General features: G+C 31.6%; 1 protein-coding gene across 1 annotated transcript; it reads left to right on the top strand.

Annotated features, from left to right (window-relative positions):
• Nucleotides 1–226: 226 nt before the first annotated feature.
• Nucleotides 227–11,516, top strand: LOC143075490 (short-chain specific acyl-CoA dehydrogenase, mitochondrial-like). The gene is made up of 12 exons (XM_076250920.1): nucleotides 227–306; nucleotides 1,376–1,521; nucleotides 2,426–2,575; nucleotides 3,518–3,629; nucleotides 4,188–4,303; nucleotides 4,719–4,754; nucleotides 5,448–5,618; nucleotides 6,266–6,322; nucleotides 7,438–7,518; nucleotides 8,558–8,653; nucleotides 10,675–10,731; nucleotides 11,317–11,516. Exons 1-12 carry the CDS (start codon nucleotides 249–251, stop codon nucleotides 11,470–11,472), a joined length of 1,236 nt encoding a protein of 411 aa, XP_076107035.1. The 5' UTR covers nucleotides 227–248; the 3' UTR covers nucleotides 11,473–11,516.
• The last annotated feature ends 666 nt before the right edge of the window (nucleotides 11,517–12,182 follow it).

The following is a 12,182-nucleotide window of genomic DNA, read 5'->3' as shown; positions in this document are numbered from 1 at the left end:
ATATAAACGTAAGATTTGCTAATTATGTGATTTATCATTTGTTGTAATTGTTTCTTATATAATTAGATATTTTGCTCATTGGTATTGTATAACTGTTTACTAAATATATATTTATGTAATGCATAGTATTCAAGGGTACGACAAATATGTGGGACGAGTATAAGTATATTTGTCTAAAAAGGTGGCGAGGGGACTTTGGACCGAGGTAACTCTCCTATGAAAAGTTACATAAACACAGATAAACCGAAATGGCAAGCCGATGTCTGCTTCGCAGACTTGCGAGGGTTTCAAAGCGTACAAACAGCTGTAAGTCAAAATGATTACCAAATTATAAGTGCAAGTATGTACATTGCAAAGTTTGTTCACTTAAAGAATATTGTTAGGCGACTACATAATCAAATTCCTGAGATCTTTTGATTTGCTCCTCCAAATAAAATTTGTTTTTTGAGGTTATATAAAAAAAATTGATGTGGTATGATTGCCAAGGAGACAACTCTCCACAATATACCAAATGAAATATATTTTCAAAATTTCAGTTTCATAAGAAATTGCAGGTTTTCTGAAAATCAGAACAGTGATATGATTTTCACATAAGAGGGGGTCTCATTGGGGGGTTCTGATACGGGATCCCGCTTACTGTTTTGTCAGGTTCCTGTATCCCGCTTACACTATGTACGTAAGCAATTCTCATTTTTTGGTAATATCCTGTGTCCCGCTAGACTTCATTTCCCGTTTTCACAGAACAATAATTTGACTTTCACGTGTCACGCTTACAAAAAATCAGCAATCCCGCGTCACGCTTAGACCCCAATGAGACCCATATAAGAATGAGATATTTATAAGTTTAATGTACATGTATCTACATGTACGTTCATATCCATAGATATGGATATTTTAACACCCTGAATATCCAAGTACACCCTGAGGTGCATCCAAAGGGTGTACAGGGTACTGAAGGGTGTTAAAATATCCATATCTACGGATATGAACATAGATAATGAATTGATCTCCGGTCTTAGTCTTAATCTGGCGATTTTTAGAGAAATTTGAAAAAAAGTTGAACGTGAAAGTAACGTTTTTTTCGTTTTTTAAATATCTTTTATTTAAATTTGAGATTTTGACATATTTTTAACGGGGTATAGGGTTCTACCATGTAACTAAGGAAAACGCATGTGAATTTCCCCGATGTAAATAACTGGGTGGCAAGTCTGGGATATGGGTTAGCAACACTCAGGGGCTATGGTTTTTTTTACAACATGCGTTAACCAATCAAACTCCTAGAAATATACTAAGCCGGGGATAATGTTTGTAAATTGTAATTCAGTTTACTTTAATATTTGTTTAATAACTTGGTGATTCACATACTTATTTCTAGATGGAACAGTTCGACCATTATCTAGTCTGGCGGAGCTTCCAGAAACCCATCAGATGTTACAGAAAACATGTAGAGATTTTGCTGACAATGAATTAGTTCCTATTGCTGGAAAGTTAGATAAAGAACATCAGTTCCCACTGGAGCAGGTTTGAGTTTTATTTACCTTGTGTTTAGCTTTGTTTAGTAACTAGTGTATGAACTTAAGATTATGAACCATACCCCTTTTCAACTGCTTTTTTGTTCTAAACTATATATAAATTGTTTAATTTTGTCCTTAAAAGAATTTCTTTTGCATGTTTTGAGTTATTAACAATAATCATCGATAATTATTGATAATTACTAATCATAAGAGAGAGAAATGAATTGAATAACCTTATGTGTACCGTCACACCCAAGTTCATAAAATTTTTAATATATAATAGATGTCCTAGAAGCTTGTTTCTGCCGAATATTAATATTTTCAGTCTCTAAAACTTTAATAAACACCTTTTTGAGAATGAATTACTCAGCACCAGTGTAAGAGTTTCAATTGAACTGCAATGTGATAACCTTAAGATTTAATGTAGGTATGCAGAAATTCCTGTTTTACACAAAAAAAAGGGTAGCTAATTCCATTATAATACTGTACATAAATTAAAACCCATTTATTTTCGTGAATACTTAATTTTGTGTTTACCCCTTTCTAGCCCACTTCACAGGGTTTTATTAAGAATGATTTTGAAATTTACTGGGTGGACATGAATAAGGAAATATCAAACTTTTATGTAATCACAACTATTTATATTCGCAATAAAAGCCATTATTTTTCAAGTTTCGAAAAAAAAGTTGATCACAAAAATTAGGTTGTTTACATAATTTTACATTCAGATGGGGAAACTAAGTGATCTTGTTAGTTTGTGTGTAGTATATCCATTGAACTTCCAGATGGAGGAAATACAATGTATGAATAATTGTTTATTTTTCAGATAAAGAAGTTAGGAGAACTTGAAATTATGACTTTTTATGTTTGTAGATATACCCAAGTCTCATAGATATTTGTTTATTTTTCAGATAAAGAAGTTAGGAGAACTAGGAATTATGTGTGTAGATATTCCTGAGTCAGAAGGGGGGACTGGTTTAGATTATCTTGCCTATGCTATAGCTTTAGAGGAAATCAGTAGAGGTTGTGCATCAACAGGCTGTATAGTCAGTGTTAATAATGTAAGGAGAATTCTAGTAACTTTTCAAATACCGCTACATTGACAAAAACACTTAAGCAAACTGCGTCTTTTATTCATGACATGTTTCGCCAATGAGATCGTCATCCTCAGGACAAAGTATACAAAATTAGGACCTCTAAGGGACGACATAAAAAAATCAATGAAGAATAAAAAACTTAATTCTAATAGTTTGGGGGTGGAGGGGTCAAAATTGCTGCAAGTTTTGTTTAATTGACATCAATTTTATATATATCCTTATTGGTCAATCAATTTTTCCAAAATTAAGTTAAGAGGGGGGCAGCGGGGTCAGTGAAAAAAATAAATGAATTAAGTATTTTATCCTACATTGAACTTTTGATGTCGTCCCTAAAGTACCAAAATATGGTATCTTGTATGTGATGTGATAATTGTCTATTGTTGACGTTGCTATAGGATACTCTATATCATTATGTAATTTTGAACAGAAATGAATCAAACATAGTACAATGCAAATGAAGTTACTACATTTTGAGTTAATCTATAATTGTTCTAATTGTCTTTATCTTAAAAATGGTTGTAAACTATACTGGTGGTATAAAGTATATAAATAAAATGTGTTTTTAGAAGTTCTTTGGGATTTCTTTTAAGGGTATCAATTAATGGATGAATTTGGTATTCGTCAGTGAGACAGGAATCAACACAAATAAACAAATAAATGTTTTGAAGTCTGTGTACTGTCTGCAACAACATACAGATAATTATTAGAATTTTCCCGAACACAGTTTTTACATTCTGCAAGATCTGTTTCTGTCAGTCATATGAGCCATTTAAATGATACATGTATATATAATCCGGCCTACAGTAGGAAAGATTTATCAAATGGATTTTTTTAAAGTCTGTAAATTTCACTGACCTGTGGAGAGTGTTTTTGTGGTTTAAATTAAGTTGACATTGTCTTTTTCAGTCATTATATTTAGGACCAATCAAGAAAAATGCTAACCAAATGCAGAAAGAATTATTCCAGACACCCTTTCTGCATGGTGATAAAGTTGGATGTTTTGCCTTGAGTGAACCAGGTACAAAATTAATAATGTAATGCATTTTGTAATTTGCTGTTATATATGGCAGTGTAATGTCATGATCATGTCACATTTTTTTCTGGATACGATTTTGTTTAAATAAAAGACAAAAAGTGTCAGACAGAAAAAAAAGGGAAATTCTAAGAATTTCTATTTTCTAGCACAGGTAAGTCCTGGAAGAAATAACCTGCACTGTTCTGTCATATTTTGACGTGTTGTGAGCAGCATGTATTATAATGTATCTGTCTGTCTTTTGAAAGTTTTTTTAAGCACAAACTGTATTGCTTTTTGAAATAGAAAATTACTTTTAAAGGTTTTAAGTGAATTATTAGTTTATACAATGTTAGTTACAAGAGTTCACTGGTATAGAATTAATGGGGATCACAATATTATACTTCAATAAATTTCATATTGGAAGCTATGTTCACTTAAGCTTGGACATTATAAAAAAGGAGATGGCATTTCCTTATATCTGATGTTCAATTGTGTTGATACATTCTTTCTACATCCTTTGTGTTACACAATTAAAGGGAGATAATTATTTTCTTATTACAGGAAATGGTAGCGATGCTGGTGCTGCTTCAACTACAGCAGTATTACAAGGAGATCACTATGTATTAAATGGAACCAAAGCCTGGATAACAAATGGATACGAAGCAGAAGCCTCAGTGGTATGTATAAGAAGAATTTTGATACTTACTTTCAATATTGAAAATTGTCAAAGTAAAACCAAAATACTGAACATTCAGAATATCTGTGTGTATATATTTTCATGAACATGATGAAGCATACAAATAATTAGAACTATCAAAATTAAAATAAACCTGTTTGTGGCATAATTATAAATGAGATGTTGTATTGTTTAGAAAACAATGAGAAAGCAAGCTAACAACAAATTTTTTTTTTTTTCAATTAAGTATTCACTTCATTGAATCATTGATGGCCATTAAAAACTTTCTACCAAACATGTAAATTTAGAATGTTTCTGGGACTCCATATACTGACTTAATAAATAAAAATATCTGTTTACTTGTCATTTTATGTTTGAGAAGCCATGTATATATTTGTTGCTGAATATTTTTCTAGGTATTTGCTACAACAGATAAAAGTCAAAAACACAAGGTAAGTTTATCTGAACAGAATTAAAGACACAATTGGAGCAACAGTTACCTACCTTTGGTCACCATCTCAGAGGTCTTAGTTCCTGCAAATTCCTGCATAAATCAGCCTGATTCTACTTTTAATACTGACCACTAAAGTTTGAATACCCAAATTATGTCAGTCAAAACCTATTTATAATTGAAATATAAAAATATACACAAAATTGTATTACTGTAAATTCAGAATCTGTTGCGATTTTTGAAGAAAGGACATAAATGCAAGATTATTTATTGTGATATCTGAAAAATTAGCATCCAGATATCAAATATCACAATGAATTTCTTATTTTTGCAATCCTCATCCATTCATATTATTCCCATTAATAAAAACCTTGCAATAATTTCTGAATTTACAGTATAAAACAGCATGACAAAGTAAGACAACAACCTTACAGAAATTGATAAAGATGACAAAAAAGTGATTTGAAAATAAAGTATAGTACAATGTGAAATTCTGAAGCTTTGTGAAGTGCAGTTATAATTGGCAATTTTTTTGTTAAGAATAAGCAATGCCTTTCCATCAAATTCATTGTCAGAATGACATTTTTACTTAGATTTCCATTCAAGAACTTATGCATTTACACTTGTACCATACTGAACTAATGTTAAATCAACTATTGTGTTAACAAATAATATGCTGCTTTTTTATCTTCAGGGCATAAGTGCCTTTTTAGTTCCTAAACCTACAGAGGGTTTATCACTTGGAGTGAAAGAAGACAAATTAGGGATTAAAGCTACCTCAACATGCTATCTCATATTTGAAGACTGTAAAATACCCAGAGAATTCTTGTTAGGAGAACCTGGCATGGGATTCAAAATTGCAATGGTAAGGTTTATGTTTACTTCATTATTGGCCATGTCTGTTAACATGGTTAACCAAATACTTATTTATTTTTACATAATATGAAAGAAGAATATGTGGTATGATGGCCTATGAGACACCTCTCCACAAGAGACCAAAATGACACAGAAATTAATAACTATAGGTCTATTCAGTTCAACCATGAGCAAAGCCCATACCGCATAGTCAGCTATAAAAGGCCACGAAATGACAATGTAAACAAATTCAAACGAGAAAACTAACGGCCTTATTTATATAAAAAAAATTACATAAATTTTTTTTTGCTTTTTCTCAGGAGAAAAGATTAAGTCTTTCAGGAATTTGTAATCCAGCTTCACGTGAGCATGTTATAAGGTTTGATGTGTTTTACGTTAGTATCTCCCTGTTCACAGAAAACTAACAGCTGGGATATCATTAGTGAGCTGTACCTTTCTGTAAAGGTTGGAAAAGTTTGGATATGCAAAGCAAAGAGCCACACAATTTTAAAATTAAAATTATTTTCCATGTTTAATTTTTTAAATCTTGTTTAAAAGAAATCGCTATTCACATTTGTGTGATTTTGATAAAGAAAAAGGTTGTGTGCATGAACAGTTTTTACTATTTACATTTAATGGATTGATTAATATTTACAGCAAACATTAGACGCTGGAAGAATAGGTATTGCAGCACAGGGTATAGGAATTGCTCAAGTAAGTGTTAGAAAACTTAGTTAGGGCTATTCCAGAAAAAAATGTAGAGGGGGGGATTGGAAGGCACATTGTATTAATAATACATGGGTGATGGGTATCAGAGCAACTTTTCACACTATAATGCACTTTAATTCTCAATTACAATTGTCTGGGTGTCGGGTGCTGACAAAAACTGCCTTAACCCCCCACCCATACATTTTTGTCTGGAATAGCCCTTAGCAAATAATGTTGTGTTTTATTTGTATTTCTTATTTTCTGACTGTTACCATATTATTAAGCATCAAGTTTAAGTATCATCTACTGTGTATACTATATATAATATATATAAAAGAAAGAAAAACATTTTTAGAAAGGCTAGTTGAAATGTATTTTTTTCCTTCAAAATACTATTAGTTATAGAATCAAGAAATGTTTTAAGTAATAAGTCCCCTAATTTAGCCCCTTGAATAATTCAAATGTTGAAAGTACACATTTTACTTGTACAAATTGTTACTTTATTGATTGGTACAATGATTTGAGACTATAGTTAACAGTTTAACCATATAACTGTGAAAAGTAGTTTTTTCAAATACATCAACAAAATTTCAGGGGTTATGCCTCTTTAATAGTCAACTTATGATTTTCACATTTTAATGCAGCTTATATTTGATTTGTCCAACAACTGTTCTAGAGTTAGATCCATGAAGATTTAAAAAATGTGTTGATTTATAAATGGTATTCAAATATAAGTTGTGTACTTTGGCTTTAATACTAGGTAATAGGGCAAAACCAATACTGAATAGTCAGCTGTAAAAAGGTTGTTTCTACATGATAGTTTCAGCTTTTTTGGTGAGCCTATTACCATTATTCTGTAGAACCTTCTTATTTAGGTTATAGTACAAATACCTATTGTTATAACTCAATATTCCTGTACAAATCCTTTAAAGTACTACTTTTTTTCTGGAGGATTTGTTGGCTGTTTCATCTTTTTATTTGTTGTATTAGCTGTTCTAGAATTAGCTATGTGAGCCATAATGTACAAAGGAAATGCATATTTTTTTCATAAACACATTCTGTCAACCATATTTGATTAACAATGAAATAATTTATTTAGACATAATTTGTACGTTTTTTAGGCTTCTTTAGAATGTGCCATCGACTATGCACAGAAAAGAACTGCCTTTAATCAACCTATTTCAAAAATGCAGACAGTCCAGGTATGATATTTACAAAGTTTATAATGTGTACTATGTTAATGATAATTAGTGTTTACTTAAAATTCTTCCATTCAATATTCTTATCTGTTCATAAAAGCTGTATGGAACTTTGTGGCACAAGTCCTACAGTTTGGGATATCTGAAGTGAGTAAGTTAATACTGGCTCACTGAAAATTAATTCTAAAGTCTATAAATCTAGATGTGTAACACTTTTTTGCATTTTGAACAGAACTCCATTATAGTTTTATGTTATAATTATCTTTCTCTATTTCTCTGAGATAACAAAACTCTAAAAAAAAAAACTTAAAAAAAACCCTACATGCATGTTGTAAGATCTGTGAATGGTACAGAAAGTGACTTTCAATTTAATTTGGTTTTCAGTTTTAAACAACTTGCAATAGAACTCTTAAAACATTTTTAAATATTTGTTTATGTAATACAGCTTTAGTTTCTCTGTAAATTTTGAACATATATTTCTAGAGCTATATCATTGATAATGTATTGTAAGAACTTATGTGTAATATTTCCACTTGTAAGTCTGTTCTCAGTTATTGTATGAACATTCTTTTGACTGGCTCATTATTGCCAAGAACAAGTACATATCATAAAAGAATAATAATTATCGCTATTTTGTGCATTTTTCCTTTGAACTTTTTTTGTGGTAATTTTCATATCATGCTACTCGCTTGAGATGGAAAATTATTGCTAGAAACTAAGCAGGCACGTGGCGTTGCTAAGGAAATTGAGACGAAATTGACAACGTCGTCATAGGTAAAATAGCGATGAACAGATTATCATTGATCATCTCTACTCGATTGCCTTTCTCCCTTTCGCCGTCCCGGCTCAAGCGAGAAAATCAATCTCGTTGAGATGATCAACGATAATCTATAAATATATACGGCAAGTACACCTTGACACACATACTTTCAATGTGACATATAGTTACTATATAAAATATTTAACAAGAGTTTCTTCTATTTGTAAAGCCCTTTTTTTGCTGGTAGTGATGTTTTATTATATCTCCTATTTCTCTTTTAAGTCTAAATTAGCAGATATGGAAATGAGAATACAGAGTGCCAGATTACTTAATTACAAAGCTGCCTTACTGAAAGATGCTGGGAAACCATTTACAAAGGTAAGTCAATGATAGTTTCGTGGTAGCCTTGGCATTAACAGATCCAATGGCGGCAGGGAGCACAGACCACCCCTTTTGTAGGAAAAAAATGTTGATTATGTAGATAATCAGTGAAGCATGACTGGAACAGGCCCTATCTTAGGACAGTCAGTGGGCTTCCTTTATGACAAGTTTTGGATCCATTACTGCTTGAGTATGCAAAGTCATGGGTTCAAACCTCAATAAGGTCAAACCAAAGGCTCTAAAATTGTTATTTGCTGCTTCTCTGCTAAGCACACTGCATTAAGAAGTAAGACTTGTCGGTTAGGAGAAAGAATTATGTGTCTTGGTAAGATGACATGCTTTTCTGTGGACTGTTACCTTGCGAGCTAGTCTGTAAAAAATCCTGCTCAGCATGGCAGTCTAGTACAAAGCAGGATTTTTATTAACATTATATTTACTCGTTCTTTTCATGATTATGCATTTAATTTGCCCCTGAAAACTAAAATGCCATCAATAATCTTTATCATCCCTGAAACTCGTATTTCTTTGATATCTAGGATGGCGTAAGTGGTGTACTTATAATTGAGGCCATGTTCTATATTTTGATTTTATTCTGTAAGTTGTCAAATTGAAAGTATGTCAGTTTAATATTAGATGACACTTTTATGCATATAGGATTGTATCTATCATTCTCTTCCTGTTATAATTACTTTGTGACCATGTCAACCTTAATAGGGTATCTCTTTACAAATGTACTTATTTTAAAAGTACTGTTTTATGTTTGAAATTTTAAGTACAAGTACAGTTGGTTCTGAATAGATATAATTCTAAATCAATTGACAATGATGACAATTCAAGATATGTTTTTTAAAAGAGCTATTCCAGGAAAAATTTATTGAAGACTTTTTTTCGGGTGTTGAGGTTTAAAAAAGGCACCCCACAGCTAAGGTAATCTATGCCTGCGGTAGACAAGCCTTAGTATTTCAAAAATTCAAAATTTGTAAACAGGTAATTTATAAATATAACCATATCAATGATAATTAAAAAAGGCACCCCCACCCAACCTTCCACTCTCCTGTGTTCCTGGTTAGCCCTTAAAAAATCTATTTCTTTGATATCTAGGATGACGTAAGTGATGTACTTATAATGAAGCCATGTTCTATATTTTGATTTTGTTTTGTGAATTGTCCTATACTAAGTATATCAGTTTAATATAAGTTGACACTATTGACATGTATATAGGATTGTATAACAATATCTACCATCCTCTTCCTATTATAATTACTTTTCTTTTTGACCATGTCAACCTTTTTATATCTCTTTACAAATGTACTTATTTAGTACTGTTATATGTTTGAAATTGTCAGTACAGTTGGTTCAGAATAGATATATTCTAAGTCAATACAATGATGAGAATTTGAGACATGTTTTAAAAGCTATTCCAGGGAAAATATATTTTTTTCTGGTGTTTAGGTTTAAAAAATGTGCCCCCTACTTTCATGTGTTCCTGGATAGCCCTTACTTAGATTTTGTAGTATAAATATCTGGAAAAATATCACTGTATTAAATAAATGTGATTTATATATATATAAGTAATTGGTTTATTGATTCAACCACAATTGCTCATTTCTAAGATTGATTTCTTTTTATCAATTGGAAAAATGGTAAATTTCTCTGTTGTTATAGTGGAGGGGGAGGACAGGGGTAAGGGAGACAGGGAGAAAGGGGGTAGGAGAAAGGAGAGGAAGGCTGGGAGAAAGGAGAAAAAGTTGGAGAAAGGAGAAAAAATAAAATATCTCTCCTTTTAAAAAATGATCTAATATTTCAAGAAAAAATATCTCAAAAGGAGATGTTTTATTCTAATGGAGAAAGGAGAACGGGGTAGGAGAAAGGAGAAGAGGGGTGGGAGAAGGGAGAAGGGTACCCCCTGTCCTCCCCCTCCTAGTGATCTATGAATGTTTGACATTCAGTATGCCATGTGTGTTGGTTGCTTATCTACATAAAATATATTGTATTATGTAAGAATTTGTATATTGTAGGAGGCAGCCATGGCCAAGTTAGCTGGATCAGAAGCTGCTACATTCTGTAGTCATCAGGTAGATTATATAAATATTATACCCTACTCGTGATCTGTCTGTCTAACAAATATTTTTGTCATGTTTTGTAAAAAAGAAATCAGCAAAGTAACTATACTATAAACGGTTAAAACCAAACAGTTAATTATTTAAAAGACACACAAAAAAACAAGATTAACTTCCAAGTTATATTGATGACACTCTAAAAATACTTTTTATTACGATTCAGATAGTTTACAACTTACAATAATATACCTAAAAACAAAAAACAAAGATTTTTCATGTAGAATTTCTAGGGGGGATAGGACCTTTATAGGGACTCCGGGATCGGCTGTTTTTTAAGGGATTTCGGGATTGACTCTTTCGGGATCGGGGAATTCTTTTTTCAGATTTCGGAATGCAGGGATTTACTTGATTTAATTTCGGAACCTCAGGATTTCGTGTTTTTAAGCCCGGGATTTTGGGATCAGGACCCCTCCTAACCCCCCTCATTTCTAGTGTGTGTAATGTCTGGAAATTTTTGTATATACACAAATACAAAACATCCATCTTACTTCCATTAAATTCAAATGAAAAGAAGTAATAAATGTTGTTTATGTATTGTAGGCTATACAGATCCTAGGTGGTATGGGATATGTGTCAAGTATGCCAGCTGAGAGATATTATAGAGATGCTAGAATTACAGAAATATACGAGGGGACCAGTGAAATACAAAAACTAGTCATTGCAGGTTGTCTGCTCAAAGAGTACCAAGCTGTGTAATGCTTATTTATTATGTAGATATGAATAAATAATATATTTTTGTATGATTTTTTAAATAATTGAAAATGGTTGTTACTCAAGATGTAAATAATATTGGTCAATAACATATCTCTTCATCAAAAGGTTCAGGGTTTATAATTATAACACCATATATTTGTTTTCCTCTAGTCAGACAATCAACTTAATATTATAATTGATGATTATGTGAAACAATTGAGTCTTATTCAGGTTTTATTAGATGTTTAATAGACTATTAAATTCATGTACAAAATTTTGTTTTTTTAATTGACTTGAAGCTAAGCTTTTCAATAAAATATGATAAATAGAAGAAGAAAAAAAAATACTTGAAGCTTTTTAAAGTCACATTGTTTTTCATTCAGAATGTGCATAGACTTTATATATGTTCTTATTCCCTGTCAGTGTATTATATCTCTTGAGCTGTCAAGGAAAGCCTCAAGGGGATATACATGTATACTATATTAAGAGTACTTACACAGAATATGAGCCCATATCCTGGTGATGCCTGAATTACAATATATTAAACTGGAGTGTCCTGATTTTATCATTTCTTGCCATTCTTATCTTCAGATCTGTTTACAGAGTATTGAGGGTCATATACCCTGTCAAGGTCACAATCTAAATTGCATGATTGCCAAGACTCCAGTTATATATCAAAATGTATGCAATAGAAAAGAGAAAATTATTGCTGT

The sequence above is a fragment of the Mytilus galloprovincialis genome, chromosome 5, assembly GCF_965363235.1.
Source record: "Mytilus galloprovincialis chromosome 5, xbMytGall1.hap1.1, whole genome shotgun sequence".
Classification (NCBI taxonomy): domain Eukaryota; kingdom Metazoa; phylum Mollusca; class Bivalvia; order Mytilida; family Mytilidae; genus Mytilus; species Mytilus galloprovincialis.
This window is presented reverse-complemented; position numbering and strand designations above follow the sequence as displayed.